The sequence below is a fragment of the Coffea arabica genome, chromosome 10e (genome assembly GCF_036785885.1).
Source record: "Coffea arabica cultivar ET-39 chromosome 10e, Coffea Arabica ET-39 HiFi, whole genome shotgun sequence".
NCBI lineage: Eukaryota > Viridiplantae > Streptophyta > Magnoliopsida > Gentianales > Rubiaceae > Coffea > Coffea arabica.
The window spans coordinates 43,816,585-43,835,064 of NC_092328.1; the positions used below are offsets into that span (position 1 = coordinate 43,816,585).

Below are 18,480 nucleotides of genomic sequence, written 5' to 3' on the forward strand. Positions count from 1 at the left end.
GTCGTTGTTGACATATAACCACCAATATTGTTTCATAACAACAAGTGCCAATTCTGGCATCTTTGTAAAATGCCCAAGTGATTCGACTCCTATGTTTTCCAATCACTCTTTGACCAACACAAAAGAACTCCAAATTACTCTCCAAGGACTAGCTTAGTGACTGTGTTTGGATTGCAAATTTATTTTAAATAATATTTCGCTTGCGTCATAAACACATTCCTCAATCCACCTTTTTATATTCCTAACTACTTTTTATCTCATATACATCAAATCACAAAAAGTACTACAGTAATTATTCCAAATAATATTTCAAATAATACTCTATTTAAGTATTACTTTCCACATGAATTTTCCCCACCATAAAAATGCAGGCATGGTGAGTTCATAAAAGAGAGAAAGAAAAAAAAAAGAATGACAATTATATATCACAAGAGTAGCTCAACAATTTCTTGTTAATCATAAGACAATTAACCATGATTACAAATCCTTGGAGACTGAACAACTCTCTTTGACAAGTTAATTATTAGCATCCCACATGGATATAGACAGGAGGAGTTTCGACTTGGGGAGGATGCACTTGCATGCTCGACATGAATAGGGATATGACAAAGTTGGGGGGCCAAGCCAAATGTTAAGTCATGATCAATTCAAGAGAAAGAATTTTAGTGGACAGGGATTGAATAATGAGATCATGATTTTTCCCAAAAAGAGAAACTGCCATCTAGATAGGAATTTTGAGTCCTTTTCCATCCTCCTCCTAACCACTCCACAAGGACCACTTTCAGTTTCACATGGCATTTCCAGGCCTTCTTAAATAGTTTGATAAGCAAGATTCCCCACATGTATTAATTGCAATTTGTTGTTTTAGAACACTAATTTCCAAGAGATTTGTAATAGTTTCTATAATAATTCGCCAACAATCAGCTTTCTCATGAGTGCATATTAGAAGCATTAGAAGAAAAATCCTTCAGCATTGGATTAAATTTGTTATGACTAAGTTATGGGTTAATTCTGATTGCTCTTATCCTTCCCAATACAAAGATTGTCACCCACTCCTCCCCAGTTTTAGAAAGAAAAACCTGACAGACACCAGGTCGTAGTACAAGCAGGGTCGGAACTAGGGGTCGGCGGGGAGGACCCCGCCCCAAGCTTCGAAAAATTATTCCTTGCTTGGATTGTGATTTTTTGCAGAAAAATTTTTACATTTTCATGAACACATTTTTCAATCACCTTTTTATCTCACATCTATCAAAATCGTTACAATTTTTTACAAAAACTCTTAAAGAAAGCAATCCTTAAAAGTTTTATGAATTTAACTTTTTCCCATTGAAAAAATTAAAAATATTTTAAACTACATACTAATGATTTAATTGAATCAAAGTTTGCTCCCTCAAAAGAAATTTTCTGGTTCCATCTACTGAGCACAAGAATGATTTTGTATTGAGTTACAGGACAGTTTGTCTAACGAGTGTCCTATTAAAATATATTTTAGGTTTCACATTTTTAAAAATATGAGATTAATTAGGGAAAGTAAATAAATATAAGGAAGTGTATGTAAGATTAAATAAGGAAGTATATAAATGCAAGAGAGGATAATAATTGTTAGTATGTGTATAAATATATTAGATTAGGTGAATATTAAATGTATTAATGAATATGCTATGGACACCTGGTAGAAAAATCCGTTACAGAATGATATAACGAATACTAGAGGTACTTGAGCTGTGCAAAGCACAGCTTGGGCCCCCTAGAAATTTAGTCAAACACATAACATCAAATTATTCTGGTACATGATAAATCAATAGAAATATAGGAGAAAATTGGGCCTCAAAACAATTAAAATTAACAAATGTTATTTGAACTCTCATTTTTGTTAATCACATTTTCACTATTATTTTTATCATATAGTTTTTATTTATTGTAGGATATACAATTAATAAAATATGGAGTATAAATAAAATTTCCCTCAAAATTTGTTGTGAAGAGAAATTCCATCTATGAAGTTAATACCCCTATTTATTGTGATTTGAATAAAGATTTTTGAACTATTATTATGATAATACCCAAAAAAGAGAGAAAATCAATACACTACAAGTGCATTGATGTATTAATTAGCAGCATAGTCTTAGTTGTAACTAAATCAAAAGCAGTCATAATGCTTCCAGTATTTTAATAATGAGAAAAAGTTTAGAAAGCCACTAAGACATGTCACAATCTTCAACATCAATATAACTTACTCTAAAGTTTCACATTTTTCTTTCTTTATTTATTTAAATCCCGTTTAAAGGTGACAATATTATCCTGCAGCTCCAGAATATAAATAGCAAGGTTAGATAAAAAATATGAATTGCTACGTTTCCAGATCTACATATACAAATTAGAATTGAACCATTTTTTTTATTGCAAAAACATCTTCCTAATCAAAATTGAATTTTCTAACAATTTTTAATTGTGACTTCTACCACCAACTACAATTTTTATATGCCAACCCAATTGATACTACAGAACCTGAATAATTAAAAAACAAACAAAAATTAACGTTAGTTTAAATATATACAAAATCTTATAGAACACAGAGGTAGAAGAATGCCTAGCTAGATTTATCTTGGTGGAAGCATCACATGATATATCTTTTCTCTTTAAAAAATACACAAAATTGTAGATATATAATTACAAAATGTAACCAAAAAACAAAGAAAAAGAAAAAAAAATGTGAAGTAAGAAATCAAATCGTGGGAGGAGAAAAGAAAAGAAAGAATTATTGTTCTATTCTTCATAGAAAATGATCATTGGTATAAAATGAATTCTAAAATCTTTTTACATATTTTAATATTTCACCTTTTATCCATGAAAAATACCAAATAATAGCATCATCCTATAAATTTAACAAACAAATGCCAATTGACTATAACATTATGATCGAAGAATAGAGCAAATATGAAGTAGCTAATCATCTCAATGAAAAAAAAAAGAACATGGCAACAATTTTAGTTAGATTAGTTTTAAAAAATAAAAAATAACAGCACTTGCCGCAAGAAGAAGAAGAAGCAACACGGTTGATTTTCTGAAGGAGAAAAAATATTTTAATTATTTTGGCCCAATTGAATCAAAAAAGGGAAGGAAAAGTTTAGCTAAAATGACCAAGAATCCACTTGTCAAGAATATGTGCCATACATGTGTCAAAAAGATGGGGTGCTATAGTAACTTGGCTTTTTTCTTATATAATTGGCTTTTTTCTTATATAATAGGTAGAGATAGCCTATGGACATTTGAAATTTTGGTGAAGCAATTTACAAACTGTTACTACAGTGGTTTTATTCTCGTGTCAAGAACATCTCACATAAGACAAAATTTCAACATCGACATCAATGGATGGGGTGCCTTTTCCAGAAATAAAACATGGGAAAGATTTGTAGGTTCTTTAGATCTATTATGCAGAATCTAAACTCGGACATCTTTAAGACATAAGAAGGATTTGTAGGTTCTTTTAGATCTGTTATTTTTAGGCACCAGCCTTAAACTTTCATCATTCAAAGTCATATAGGTTGCATTTGGATTGAAGGATTTGAAGTCGTTCAAATTCCTCTAATTGTATAGATTATTTAGGAGATATTTGAATTTGTAAATCACACCTTATTACAGTGTTTAAAATATATTTTGATAACTGGTGAATCGTAAATTTAAATGCTCCTTAAATAATCCAGACGTCTCGAGCTACTTGAATAAATTTCAAATTTTTTGTTAAATTTCTCAATTCAAATAAGGATTTTTCTAACCATCGCCTAGTAGGTAGGTAATAAGTAGTACAACTTAATTAACATTTAAACACTCATTCAAATTTATTACCTTTCACATTCCAAATAATTTTTTAATTTAACTTGCATTTTGTTTACCCAAAAAAGAAAAAGGGAAAAGAAATAGCAACAACAACCACCAACACTAGTGGCCATCGGGTGCCAATTTGAGACCCGTTGTACAAAGCCATTCTTCCCTTGGATCACTTTCTACTGATTCACTTAGGAAGGGTGGAATCAATTCAAGACACCAATGCAACCTTACGAAGAGTGGAATTAATGCAAGGCACAAATGCACTGATGAATAAGTTTGTACGCCCTCTGTTCCAATATTAGAGCCGTCGTTTGGGAAGTTAACCTTTTATGGAGACATAGTTAATTATTATGTTTAAATGAAATGACACTGATAAACTACTGCACATATTGCATTAGTACTAATAATCTAATCAAACAATAGTTGTAGATCATTTCTTATCTACTGTCAACTTAAAAAAAATATATGGTCAGGTTCACCACACAATTGATACTAATGCACCAGGTGGAGCATACAATATCTTCTCGTCCCCACACTCCTGCTCTGTGCAACTACCGCTGTAAACATGGTCAAAATTAGAATAATGGACTATAGCTATTTGGCAGAGTGATGAGTTTCCTGAGTAACTTTTGTATAAATAAGATACCTAATTTAGTGCTTGTTGAGTATTGTCTCAGAAGCATATTTCTCATAAAACTTTGGGTTGGAATACACAAGAATGCTCTGTCATCCTAGCATTGTTGCCAACGTAGTCTCAAAAGTTTCTCTGCAAAATTTCCAAAATCCTCACATTTCATAGAACTTCAAATAACCCCTCCCCTCCATTGAAAAGATAGGAAAGTAGGCACGAATGTTCAAAGCTAAAGTGGTCCCTTTTACATACTAAATTAAAGAAACACTATATTAAGAGGCAAGCTACAAACCAAGTCCAGAACACATGATATTCTCAAGCGTGTTCAGTCAGCATCACCGAGTCCATCACTTCCATCACCTCTCTTAGATATAGGAGCGAAATTAGAATTAGGCTTCTTCTTTTGTGAAGCAATTTCAGCATTTTTCCGCAGGACTGCTCCAGGAGATGGGTAAGGACGTTGCTGAAAGAGAGGACCCTGAATTCAAAAGTACCAGAAACAATTCATTGGAATGAAGCGAGAGACAAACAATAACAGGTGAGCTGTGAAGTTTTGCATGAGAGCCTGTATAAACCTGACAAATATAACTACCTACCATTGATGTGAGGAAAACAAGCAACTGACTAAATGAAACAAACATACTCGCACACAAGTTCGACCGCACCAATTCTTACAGTTGTACTAATAATACCTTACTTTATCCTGGACCGCTTATAGCAATCAGAGAAATACTTACTAAATCAGATATGTATATTCCTTTAAACATTTACGACAAGATATTTCCAAATGACACTAACAATTTCATTCTAACAAAAGAATGAACAAAATCTAGGAATTTTTTTCCTCCCACCTCAACCCATCTGATTTCCAATCCCACCAAAGGACAAGTCATTCATGTCAAAAGCCAGGCTACTGTTTAGCAGGAATACCTACTATTTCCCTATAAAAGAAGCATGCAAGTATGAAAAATATAATTTCCGGAATTAAATACACAATGTATACCGTGGCAGTGGTGTCTGCAGCCCGTGGTTGCACTCCTTTCAGGCCTACAACCCTGCATAGGAGCAATAACTAAAGTTGATAATAACTTCTTGCAAGTTTTGATTTGTCTAAATAAACTAACTAGTAAGATAATAAGTAACAGAGAAATGTCCATGAAGGAAAGAACAGACAGAGCAGAGAAAGAGTTTACAGGGTCAATTACTTGAATTAAACAAGGAAAAAAACATACCAACCACCACGCGGAGCATCAGAATACGAGCTTGGATCCATGGGATCCAACTCATCATCCTCAGAATATGAACGTTTTCTAGTATCTCTTTTATGTCCTCTTCCCATTGGTGGTTTCATGTTAGACCTGCAACCCAGAAGGTCAGTTAATTCTGCAGGGATGGACTCTAAACAACTTTCCATGTTTCATATTAAACTAACTGTGGACAGGTGAATACTCTGCTTAATATGGAGTCAATTACAGAAACATCACCCATATTCAATTTTTTGCATGAGAACACCACCCTTGTGTCTTCCCACAAATTGGTATATAAATGTGACAAAATCACTGTTCTAATTCAAAATATCCTTTCACAAATGCCTATTGGACCAAGCAAATGAGCAAGTAAAACCAATTCCAAAGCCCTAAGACCCTCCAATGCACCTGTGCAGTCTATTCCAAGGAGAACACTGCTTTAACTACCTAAAAGTAATTAACCAAGGACATTTGATTATAATAATCTACAAGTGTGTTTGCTTATATGGCACACACATTAAGCAACAAAAGTATTTCAAGTGCCGTACCTGTATGGCAACGTAAAATCATAATTTCAAGGTGAACAATTACAAGTCGATGGTACAGTTACAATCATCTCCAGATCAGTGATTCAAGTTTCCAGATATAGTAGCCTACCTCGGCTTGGAAAATCCCTTGTCCGAAATTTCTCCAGTTTTCACAGCATTGGAGCCATGCTGCCTGGTTTCCGGCTGTGTCGACAAGTATTGGCTTTGAGGAAGATTCAGAACCCTAAGTAAAGACAGCAGTTTATATTTGTAGAACAGAAAAATACTTGCAAGAAGCTAATCACTATAATTTTCATTAGTTGAAAAGAAAATCATAAAAAGCTGTAGTGGACTTCTATGAAAAGCCGAAGCTCAACTGTCACACATGAGCCATATCTATAGTTAGCATTTTCAAATGAATAAGCATCCATCTATGATCACCTACTGAAATATATTTCAAATAAAACCTTCCACAAATATTGTCTTTACTCAGTTTTTTCGGGGATCATGCATAATCACCAGGGCATCAAATTCATTACAACGTGAACATGACGAAAGCGATGTGAGTGAATATGAAATATAGGATGAAAAAAGGGTATTATGCATCAGCAGAAGCAATTTGTAGAACAAATATATCTACCCAATACCAATGAAAAAAATTTCAAGTCTTTAATCGCAGGGTAGACATGATAAATGGACACTTGAAAACAGCATTAACAAAAGAAACCAATTCTTGGCACTACTCAAGAAGTGCACATTCCCCTTTCCCAATTCCCCATTCCCCTTTTCCCGATTCTTAAATCCCATCCTCCCCTGCCTTTTATTTTTTTTCTTGTTTTTAAGGGCACATTTTACTATCAAAAATCTGTCTAGTATACTTGGCATGTCACAAGCTTGCCACTCATACAGATTTGAATTTTTTTCCCTCCATATATGCAATTAGTTTTACTATCAAAGAACCTGAATTAATGGGGTCTCAACACCCCAGCTATTGACAAAAAAAAAAAAAAACACCCCAGCTATTGAAGCTGCATGAAAGGCCCTTTTAAGTAGTAACACTCAAATACACGAGTGTAAAAATTAAATAAAGCAACAAAGGAAAGGAACATTACAAATATTAAACAGAAACAGAACCTAATATTAGTCATTTTCTTCTGTCAAACATTTACATCACCTAAAACAAATTATGTAAGTAGCAGTACAACAAAAAAACAATGAGCTCAACCAATAGCCATACCGAGTGCAATGATTGCAATAACCCCATGTCTGTACGAGGCCTACACCCCATCCACCACATCCCATGCATTTATTTGATATGGATGATTTATCATCCTGAGGATGAGAGGAGATTTTAGGTGATGTTCCTGGGCGCTCCCACTGTGATGCATTGGTCATCCTGTTGTAATAATAAGTTTGACCTGTGAAGACACATGAATCATGAAAAGGATAAGTGAGAGTGTTATGTCATCCTCAAAGGTTCCAGTAAGCATTACCTAAGTGAAAACTAAAACTATTAGAACTTCAGCATAATTTGAGAAGAATCATCCCGAAACTAATGTAACCAAAAGAGGAATCTACAGGTGAGCAGCCATCACATAGACCATACCAGTCGTTTCATCCACCGCCTCTTGCCAATCTTCTGGAAGTTCTGAATGTGATGCTGCTGGAAACATGGGTGCAGCATCGGTTGGTCTTTCCCACTGACTTGTCCCAGAATTTTCATTATAATAATATAAAGAGCCACTTGCAGGATCCCTTGCCTCAATCTGATGGATATTTCACTAAGTTAAACATCAAATAAGAAAATGGAATATATCTTAATTTAGTAGGGAGAAACAGAGCATAACTTTGTATGAACTGCATGAGGAGTTCCTAAGAATTTTAAAGAAACCTCAAATGATGAACTGAGTTTCATTTAAGAAGAGATAATCAATGGGAAAGACTTTACAGTATTGGCCTCCCAAGCAGACTTCCACTCAAGTAACCTTTCAAATTTCCTAGTTTGAACTTTGCCCAACTCCAAGAGAGTTGGGATGGGTATTTACAAACAATTAGGGCAATGTGAAGCCAGAAAATACTTTTCTATTCTAAACCAGTGGAGACTATATTGTCAGTTGGATCATTCTCAGTCCTTGTTTTACCAAAATGACTTAAGACGAACCATTTTGTTACAGACATTAAGCATATGTTTAGGCCATGTTTCCTGACATTATTCCCCATGTAAAATAGCTGGTTCTTAGTTACAAAGAACATAACATAACCACATAGAACAGCTGTTTAACTGTATGTCATCCTCCATCATCCATTAAAATCCAATTTCATTCAATCCAAAAATCAGGGATGCATATAGAAATTACTCAGAAATACATTAAGAAAAAGAATTAAAAAAAATCGGGAAAAGGAATTAATGCTCACCCATCCTGGAGGAAGCTTCCCAATTGCCATGTTCTGAGATGACGCAGCTTCTGTACTCTAGAAAGAAAAGTACAAAGGAACATTTAACTGGACGAGCAAATAAAAGGTAAAACCAAATGTACCAAGATAAGAAAACTCATTTGACACCTTTGAGAGAACCATACAAAAAGATATATAGACACATATGACAGGTATATCACTTAATGGCAAAACTATTAACAAATGTTATTGTTGCATCCTCAAGATTTATCGCTTCCATAAGAGCATGTTACATCTTACAAGGTGTACATATCCAAAAAAAAAAAGAAAAAGAAAAAAAAAAGACGAGGGGAAGATGCACTTGCATTATCAGGTAGGGCTTGATTATTAATTTTTGGATCATCTTTCAATATGCCTCTGGCTCTCAATTTCTGCTTGAGGTATTCAGGCAACTCCTTACCCACAGGCTTCAACCTGGATTCAGCACCATGCTCTGTATTTCTTTGGCTTGTTTGATGATCATCAACATTATTGACTTCAGATGCATACACGGATATTAGACTTTGACCAGCTTCATAAGATAAAAATTAATGACCAAGGAAGATAATTTTACCGGTGGCAGTGATATTGGCCTTTGAAGTAACATGATAAGCACCTCCACCCGGAACACCGTATCCATTTCCAATTTCCAAGTTACCTAACACAAAGATCAACATTCATTAGCTGTTCACCCAAATTTTGCTAAATTGCATTTTCTAATAGTCAACCCTTTCTTTTAACTCAAGAATATCTGACTGTAATAAAAACTGGCATTTTGATACTTTTAAGGAAAAAATTTTGTCTTCCTCTTACATTGCTTACCACACCCGAAGGCAGAGGAGAGGGCAGCGTACGTAATGTAAATAAATTATAATTAATCTCTCAAGTAAACCAAGTAACTAGATAAAAACACCTTAAAAAATCAAAATTAATATTTACATAGAAAAAAAGGAACAAAATGACCTCATGCAGTTGAAAGGAAAAACAGAGCAAATAATTGCAGTATTAAAATAAATCGTTCTATGGTACAAAATCATGAGTGTAACCTTTATAAGGTGGAAAACATAGCTAAGGGATCATACAATAACAAATGTGGAAGAATTAGATGCACTTCAATCAACTTTATCCTCAAGTCTTTTTTATCTGAATTCCTTAAAGTAGTTTCAATTCATTAAAGTAGTTTTATCTGAATTCCTTAACGTAGTTTCATTCTAGACTTCAACTGAGCCTCCATGTTAGCAAGGTTAAGTATGCCAAAAAGAAGGGTCATAAAACATTCTTGGTGGCAAAACAATGTGAAGGAAAGATCTCGCTATTTGATGTGTTTGTAAGTCTAAGAAATCATGTGCATTCTAAACCACTTCATTAGCTCTCGATTTAACTAGCAAAACCTTCAACCATGATAGCAGAAAAATGAACATTTGCATGTTTAATTCCAAAAAAGTGAGTGACTCAACTAAGATAGACAAGTGGACCAACCTTCCTCAGCTAAGGTAGATTTTCCACGCTTTAGAGCCATTTGAGTACGATGCTCATTAGTCATTTTAAGTAGATGCTCCTGTAGATTCAGAGTTCAAAATGAACCTTAGAACATCCAAATGGAATATAGAAGGCTGTGATTCACATGAAATGCCAAAATAAATGAAAGGAAAAGAATGGAAAAGACATAGCAGACTCAAGACCTAAGACACCTTTATAGCATTTGGGTCATGACGTCCTGAGAGAATGTCTCTCTGCTCTTCCGAAGTTCCATTTCCATACCCTGCATCTCTGAACTTACAAAATAACATGAAATTATTCATCATGTTTCCACCTCTATTTGCACAGCTTCTAGGGTAAGTAAAAAATGAAATAAAAACAAAACAAACCTCTGACTCTGTATAATTTGTTGAGTGGCAATTTCCTGGAACAATACAGGCAACCATATGATTAATCAAAAAGTGAAAAAGAATGGTCACTTCAATGCCTGTCTTAAGACGAGAACATACTTGCTCATGTAGCACAGCGTTCTGAACAGCAATTTCAATATCATTTTGATTTTCTGCTTGCAGTTGAGAAGAGCTAAATTCCAGATAAGTCTGCATCCTCGAGGTCGGCTATTCCAAGCCCACTTCACTAAAGTCAAATGCAAAAGTCCTTGAATTTTAGTTAAGAGGCATATCAAGTAAACATTCAAAACAAAAAGGTACAGGAAAGGAGGCAGAAAGAGCAATCTCTATATGTTTTCATGATAATCACATTTTCTGATTTACGTAATCCATCCCTTCCCCTTCCAAGAACTTCAATAGGTGGTATTGTTAAAAAATTAAAAACAAAAAAAAAACACACACACACACATACACACACACATCTGAAATTTGAAATTGGTCCATTCTTCGTTCCTCTTGAAAACTCATCCGCTCTACTGCTACACATAAACCTTCAGAACTTACAATAATCTCATTCTGAATCAGTAAGTTGTTACAGATATCTTCTAGATCTATTTTCAACAAATTGAAAATCATATTATCCTTACATCATCAAACGTTTCAAAATTGCCAGACTACCTGTATGACCTGTCCATTGTATTGTCTCCTGAAGCTTTTTAGCCCACATTCGCATTATATACAGGTCAAACTTTAATCAACACTAGAGTATTTACATTCTTCAGCCAATCTTTGTGACTAACTGAACTTTAAGAGAGAATATTAACTAAAAAATGCACACCGTTAGTGCCAATCGCTTATGCTTCAACCTGAATAGCAAGCACAGAAGCCAATCTAAAGCCAATCCAGTGACAGGATTTAGATGGAAGGTACATTTAACCACGACAAACTATCTTTAAGTCTCTAAAATGCACAACATTTGATCCTTTATGAACTCAAAAATACTTTTTTCCCAAAACCCTTTACTAATTTGACTGCACAATGCAGATAAACTAACTAAAATTCCTAATAACACACTCCCTGTTTAACCCTTAACAGCTTGTTCATAACCTAGCTAATTTTTGGACCATTATCATTTACATATTCTTAAATTTTCCTAAATTTCAAGTTTCTATAACATAACCTTTGGTAAAATTTCCAAAATATTGTTCAATCATATTTTTCAAAACTAAATAAATCAATAAAACTTACCGAGTCTAAACCAGCAAGGCCTGACATGAGCAAGTAGAACTAGTAAATATTTAATCGAGTTTCAATGGAAATAAAGATTTTATCCAAGTTATTTAACATCATCTTTTCATTCTAAAATTTATGATTTTCAATACAAACCCCCACCTATACCCACGAAAGAAAAAGGAAAACAAGAAATCCACACAACACTTATTTTCAATTGAACCAGCTAGCAAAATCTGGTAATATCCAATTACTTCCTATTTTCCCAAAATTCAAAAAAAAAAAGTAGCAAATTTACCAAAGCCGTAAGAACAATTTCGAATTTCCCAGCTCAAGTCACTGCATGCGAAATTTAATAACAAAATTGCATCAATATTAGCTAAGTATACATAGATTCATATTACAGGTAATTTAAGAAAATCATTGAAATCTGCACTAAAATTATGATGCAGAGGATAGTATAGACCACTGGGAAATTCTCTCAAACAGGAGTTGCAATTTGGAGAAGACAACTCGAGTAAGAGAGATTTGTTATTACAGAGAAAACAGAGAACAGAGAATTGAAATGGATACAATCAGAAAGAATACTTCAGGCTACTTTCTCCCCTTTCCCTCGCTTCCTTTATACTACTTCAGCTAACCGACTTCCATTCCAGCAAGCTTTCCATTTCCGTAACAGACTTCCCGCGCAAACTTTCCCTTTCTGCACAAGCCTTCTATTTTTGGTTACTAACTAATTAACAAGATAGCTGACATGGCGTAACTAACCCAACCCGCTCTCTGATGTGGCATAACAAACTCCTAGCAGGATAATTCCAGCTAGCTTCATTCATTTCAGACGTAACAATACTCCCCTCCCCAAAGAGTTCTTGTCCTCAAGAACTGAAGTGCGGATATTTCTGGTGAAGATCAAACCAGTACTCCCACGTCGCGTCTTCTGGAAAACTGTTGCTCCATTGCACCAAGACCTGTGTCGCAGCTGTTCGCCCCCTACGAACCAATCTCCTATCCAAAATAGCCACTGGCTCCACCAGCAGATGACCCTGATCAGTGACACGAACAGGGATGTGTGGCTGCACCGGATGATCCCCTACATGTTTCTTCAGAAGGGAAACATGAAAAGTGGGATGTATCTTGACATCCGGGGGAAGTTGGACTGTGTAGGCAACGGAACCAATCCTGGCAATAATCTGGAAAGGACCGAAATATCGTGGAGACAGCTTTTGGCACGAATGAGTCCTGAGTGAGTGCTGCCTATATGGTTGGATTTTAACATAAACCCAATCTCCTAGCTCAAAGATTCGCTCAGATCGGTGTTGATCAGCCTGTTGCTTCATGCGATGTTGAGCCTTTTGGAGGTTGTGCTTAAGTAGATGAAGGGTGGCCTCTCGGGCAGCCAGGCTCCTATCCACACTATCAACAGATGAGCTGCCCGGCATGTAAGGGATGTGCAAGGGAGGTGGCTGACCATAGAGAACTTCATACGGAGTGCGCCTGATTGCTGAGTGAAAATTCGTATTGTACCAGAACTCTGCTAGTGGTAACCAAAAGCACCATTGCTTGGGGTGATCACTACACATGCACCTCAGATAAGTTTCCAAGCAGCGATTAACAACCTCAGTCTGGCCATCTGACTGAGGATGATAAGCAGTAGATAAACACAATTGGACCTTCAATAGCTGAAACAACTCTTTCCAGAAGTGACTAATGAAAATGGCATCCCTATCACTAACTATAGTTTTAGGGAGGCCATGGAGCCTATAGATATTATCCAAGAATGCCTGTGCCACTGAGAGGGCCGTGTAGGGGTGCTTGAGGGCAATGAAATGAGCGTATTTGCTGAGCCTATCCACCACCACAAGAACAGTATCCTTCCCATGAGATTGAGGTAGTCCTTCCACAAAGTCCAGGGATATGTCAGACCACACACGTTCTGGAATGCTTAGGGGTTGTAGCAGACCTGGATAAGCCACATTTTCCCCCTTATGCCTCTGACAAACATCACAAGAAGCCACGTAGTGTTCGACATCCCTCTGCATGTTTCTCCAGTACACCAGCTCCTTAAGTTTTCTATATGTCACCTGTACCCCTGAATGCCCCCCAATGGGGGTATCATGCCACAATCGAATGAGCTTCTTCCTTAAGGCAGAATCATTTCCCACTACCAACTTCCCTTTCCTCCTCAGTTGCTGGTTCTGGTAGGAATAGTGCACCAGCTGAGAATCATTTGTCGAATCCTGCAACTGTTGTATAATGCCTTGCAAAAAGGGATCCTGAACACAACTCTGTTGAATCTCAGTAAGTAATGCTGAGCGAATGACTGAGATGGGAGCTAATATTGCTGCACTGTCAGAAGGCAGCCTGGATAATGCATCCGCCGCCACATTGTCAACTCCCTTCCTGTATTGAAGCTCATAGTCGTACCCCATAAGTTTGGCTACCCATTTCTGTTGCATAGGCGTGGACACCCTCTGCTCGATCATGTATTTAAGGCTCTGGTGGTCAGTCTTAATGATAAAGCGCCTGCCCAGTAGATAAGGCCTCCACTTTTGAACTGCACTCACGATAGCTATCATTTCCCTTTCATATACGGATAGACCCTTATGCTTTGGGGCCAAAGCTTGGCTATAGAAAGCCAAGGGTCTTCCCTTCTGACTCAGGACTGCCCCTATACCATCACCTGAGGCATCCGTTTCTACTTCAAAGACCTGGGAAAAATCAGGTAAAGCCAGCAGGGGTGGGGAACTCATAGCCAGCTTCAATGCTGCGAATGCTGCAGTAGCCTGGTCTGTCCACACAAAACTGTTCTTCTTGAGCAAGTCTGTCAAAGGTTTGGCCAGCTTCCCAAAGTCCCTTATGAACCTCCTATAGTATCCTGCTAGTCCCAAGAAGCCCCTTAACTTCTTCAGGTTAGAGGGTATAGGCCATTGTTGAATGGCTTGTACCTTTTGAGGGTCTGCCTGTACTCCTGCTCCTGAGATGACATGCCCCAAGTAAGCCACCTGTGTTTGAGCAAAAGAGCACTTGCTTTTCTTCACCCTTAAGCTATGCTGCCTTAATGTGTCAAAAGTGATCTGCAAGTGCCTGGTGTGATCAGACCAGGTTGAGCTAAACACAAGTATGTCATCAAAGAAGACCAATATGAACTTCCTCAAATAAGGCCTAAATACAGTATTCATCAAACTTTGGAAAGTGGAGGGTGCATTAGTCAGACCGAAGGGCATTACAACAAACTCATAATGCCCCTCATGGGTTCTGAAGGCAGTTTTGGCAATGTCCTCAGCACACATTCTTATTTGATGATACCCAGATCTGAGGTCCAATTTGGTAAAGAAATGAGATCCAAACAACTCATCAATCAGTTCTTCCACCACTGGAATGGGAAATTTGTCCTTCACAGTAGCCGCATTTAGTTCCCTATAGTCAATGCACATCCTCCACGTTCCATCCTTCTTCTTGACTAACACCACTGGGGAAGAAAATGGACTTGTACTGTGCCTGATGACTCCAGATTGTAGCATTTCCTGAATTAGTTTTTCAATCTCATTTTTTTGAAAGACAGGGTATCTGTAAGGCCTTACATTTACTGGTGGTGTCCCTTCCTTGAGAATAATCTGATGGTCATGACTTCGGTGTGGAGGAAGCTCAGAAGGTTCTTGGAAGATGTCCTCAAACTGCATTATCAGCTCCTGCAATTCCCTTGCTTCAAGATTATGAGTCGAATTAGCTACCTGAGAATTCCCCTCTATCTGGCAACAGCTGCTTGCTGGTTCACTTGCTGCTACCTGTACAGGTACAATAAAGCATAGTTGCGCCGAAGCAATCTGCTCCGGTTTGTGCAAGATCTTCTGCATGACCCTTCTTCTTACCAACTGAATGGCCTGTTGGCCCTTCCCTCGCAACACTATCTTCCTCTGCCCCTGTAGAAATTCCATTTTCAGCTCACCAAAGTTCCACTTTATATCTCCCAGGGTGGACAGCCACTGCACCCCCAGCACCAACTCACAACCTCCCACAGGCAACACCATGGCATCCACCTTGAACGCCTGGTTCTGCATTTTCCAAGCGAAGTCACGACACAACTTGTTAGTGTTGATTTTGTTGCCATCGGCTACTTCCACCATAAGAGGTGGTACTTCTTGCACCCTCAGCCCCAGCTTGTTAATTAAATCTGGATGAATAAAGTTGTGAGAACTCCCACAATCAATGAAGATATTCACTGAAACCTTCCCTACATGACCAGTTACCCGCATTGTCCTAAACTGAGGGACAGCAGTAAGAGTCATAGCATTTAAAGAAATGTGAGCTAAGTTACCCTGTGAGGCCTCTCCCTCCCCCTCAGATTCTACTTCCAGTTCCTCACCATCATCCTCTGCACATACTTCCAATCGAAATAGCTGTCTGTTCCTACACCTATGGCCAAACCCATACTTTTCATTGCACCAGAAACAGAGACCCTTTGCTCTTTTTTCATCCATCTCAGTGGAGGTCAGCCTTTTGAATGGTCTCCTGGTGTGGCCTTCAAGAGCCTTTTCACCCCTTTCTTGGCTAGGAGTGGGTAGTAACCCCTTATCATCTACCCTCCCAGTTCGATCAAGGTTGATCTCCCTCTTCCATGGTCCTTCAGAATTCTTTTCTCTCCTCCACCTGTCCTCCACACCAGAAGGGAAACTATTTTTAATCACGCTCCTCTTTTGCTGAGTTGAAATTTTGGCTTCTTCCAACTTAGCTAGGGTCCTGGCATGTTGCAGTGTTTTTGGCATGAACATCCTTACAGCTAGTTGTATCTCAGTCTTCAAACCACTGAGGAAGCAGCTGGTTGCGTAATCTTCAGGGAGATCCACCCTATTTAGCAGATCTTCAAACTGCTCTTGGTACTCCAAGACAGTTCCTTCTTGTTTTAAGGCTTTTAATTCCCCCATTGGATCATCGTACAAACATCCCCCGAACCTGGAGGCCATCTCTTTGATATAGTCTTCCCATGCAGGCAAGTCTCTTGTGACACGTGACCTCATGAAAATCTGATGCCATTGGAGAGCCTTCCCCTCCAGATTCATCGCAACCATCTTCACCCTCACATGAACTGGTGTCTCATCCACCTCAAAGAACTGTTCGATCTTGAACAACCACCCTTGAAAGTCCTCCCCATGGAATCTGGGAAATTCCAGACGAGAAAAGCGCGTAGGGGCTTGGTACGTCCTTCCCTGAGTTACCTCATTTTCAGACGGCGAACTCCTTGCGGATTGTCCTCTTTGAGAGTGCAATTCCAGCACCAAATTCCTAAGGGCTGCCATCTCTTGCTCAAATTGCTCCTTCTGCTCCTTCATCATAGCCTTCACGCTCTCCTCCAACCTTCGGTTATCCTGCGATCTAGTACCCTCCGCCATTGTTATACGAGCTGGTCTGTCCCCAGCTCTGATACCACTGATGCAGAGGATAGTATAGACCACTGGGAAATTCTCTCAAACAGGAGTTGCAATTTGGAGAAGACAACTCGAGTAAGAGAGATTTGTTATTACAGAGAAAACAGAGAACAGAGAATTGAAATGGATACAATCAGAAAGAATACTTCAGGCTACTTTCTCCCCTTTCCCTCGCTTCCTTTATACTACTTCAGCTAACCGACTTCCATTCCAGCAAGCTTTCCATTTCCGTAACAGACTTCCCGCGCAAACTTTCCCTTTCTGCACAAGCCTTCTATTTTTGGTTACTAACTAATTAACAAGATAGCTGACATGGCGTAACTAACCCAACCCGCTCTCTGATGTGGCATAACAAACTCCTAGCAGGATAATTCCAGCTAGCTTCATTCATTTCAGACGTAACAAATTAAACGAACCTGGAATTCGGAATTGTTTAGCGAAATTTTTATGGTCATCTGTTGGAAGATTCTTCCGTTTACAGGAGTCGGTCGATGGTTTTAAACGTCGTCACCGAAGATAGAAAACTCCAGGCAAAACGACGTCGGAGTAAGGGAAGTAAAGCAAGTGTATATTGCCGAAATAGTCTAAAAGTTTCCGAGAATTGAGTATTTGACCATTTAAACTTGAAAAGGGATCAATTTCGTCGTTAATCAATTGTTCTAAGGTGCGCAAGTAGTCATTCAAAATTCTGTAGATGCTACCCTTCCATTGCTAGGATACAGGCTTGTTGTCGGTTGATTACTTGATTATAAATTTGACTAAGAATATATAATCAGTTTCTTTAATGTTTTCGTTTGTTTTTTATTTTAGATTACAAATTCTTTTAATAGCTAAATTAGATAAAATAAGTAATCTATCAAAAATATAATTTTTACTAATTCTGATTATTCTTTATAACCACTTTCTGTAATTAACTTATACAAGATCTAAATCAAACGAGAAAAAAATATTAAAATTGATTTTATAAGATATTAATTTATAGTTAAAAATTGATGATTAATTAATAGTTAATAAGAAAGGGATTTAGGGATAGAACAGTAAGTCACTAACGTAGCATAGAGTTGGGAAACTTTTATTTGAAAATCAATTAAACGATCACCAAGTATACTCAATATATGTAAAATTGATTTTTGTAGGCAGATAATGAAAGGTAGAAATGCAATTTTAGTCCTTGATGTTTGGTATGTGCCCTAAACTGGACTCTAATCTTTGTATCAAAACAAATATGATTTTCAATGTTTTTGGTTTTAGCACATTTAGGACTAATAATCAAAATTAAATTAGCGTTAGTCA

At 37.3% G+C, this 18,480-nt stretch overlaps 1 protein-coding gene across 7 annotated transcripts; it reads right to left on the bottom strand.

Annotated features, from left to right (window-relative positions):
* Positions 1-4,547: 4,547 nt before the first annotated feature.
* On the bottom strand, positions 4,548-17,813 carry LOC113711514 (uncharacterized). 7 transcript variants are annotated; one of them, XM_072067576.1, is made up of 16 exons: positions 17,604-17,716; positions 12,063-12,103; positions 10,655-10,781; positions 10,535-10,569; positions 10,358-10,436; positions 10,146-10,224; positions 9,241-9,324; positions 8,993-9,162; positions 8,649-8,705; positions 7,840-7,999; positions 7,471-7,651; positions 6,364-6,477; positions 5,692-5,817; positions 5,463-5,514; positions 4,752-4,937; positions 4,548-4,594 (listed from the first exon to the last, which is right to left on the bottom strand). In XM_072067576.1, exons 3-15 carry the CDS (start codon positions 10,748-10,750, stop codon positions 4,785-4,787), a joined length of 1,386 nt encoding a protein of 461 aa, XP_071923677.1. In that variant the 5' UTR covers positions 10,751-10,781; positions 12,063-12,103; positions 17,604-17,716; the 3' UTR covers positions 4,548-4,594; positions 4,752-4,784. The 7 variants fall into 7 exon arrangements, with proteins under 7 accessions (XP_071923677.1, XP_071923676.1, XP_071923679.1 ...); XM_072067575.1 differs by having other exon boundaries at positions 4,548-4,937; XM_072067578.1 differs by lacking the exon at positions 17,604-17,716 and adding an exon at positions 12,231-12,590 and having other exon boundaries at positions 4,548-4,937.
* Between the last annotated feature and the right edge of the window lie 667 nt (positions 17,814-18,480).

Bases quoted from the DNA above. Each gene is read 5' to 3' on its own strand.
- LOC113711514 (XM_072067577.1), bottom strand. From the start codon at position 10,750: ATGCAGACTTATCTGGAATTTAGCTCTTCTCAACTGCAAGCAGAAAAT. The intron at 10,437-10,534 runs GTTTGTTTTGTT...TTGTAAGTTCAG, and splicing joins CAAATTATACAGAGTCAGAG to AGATGCAGGGTATGGAAATG. The intron at 5,515-5,691 runs GTATGTTTTTTT...GCTCCTATGCAG, and splicing joins GATGCTCCGCGTGGTGGTTG to GGTTGTAGGCCTGAAAGGAG.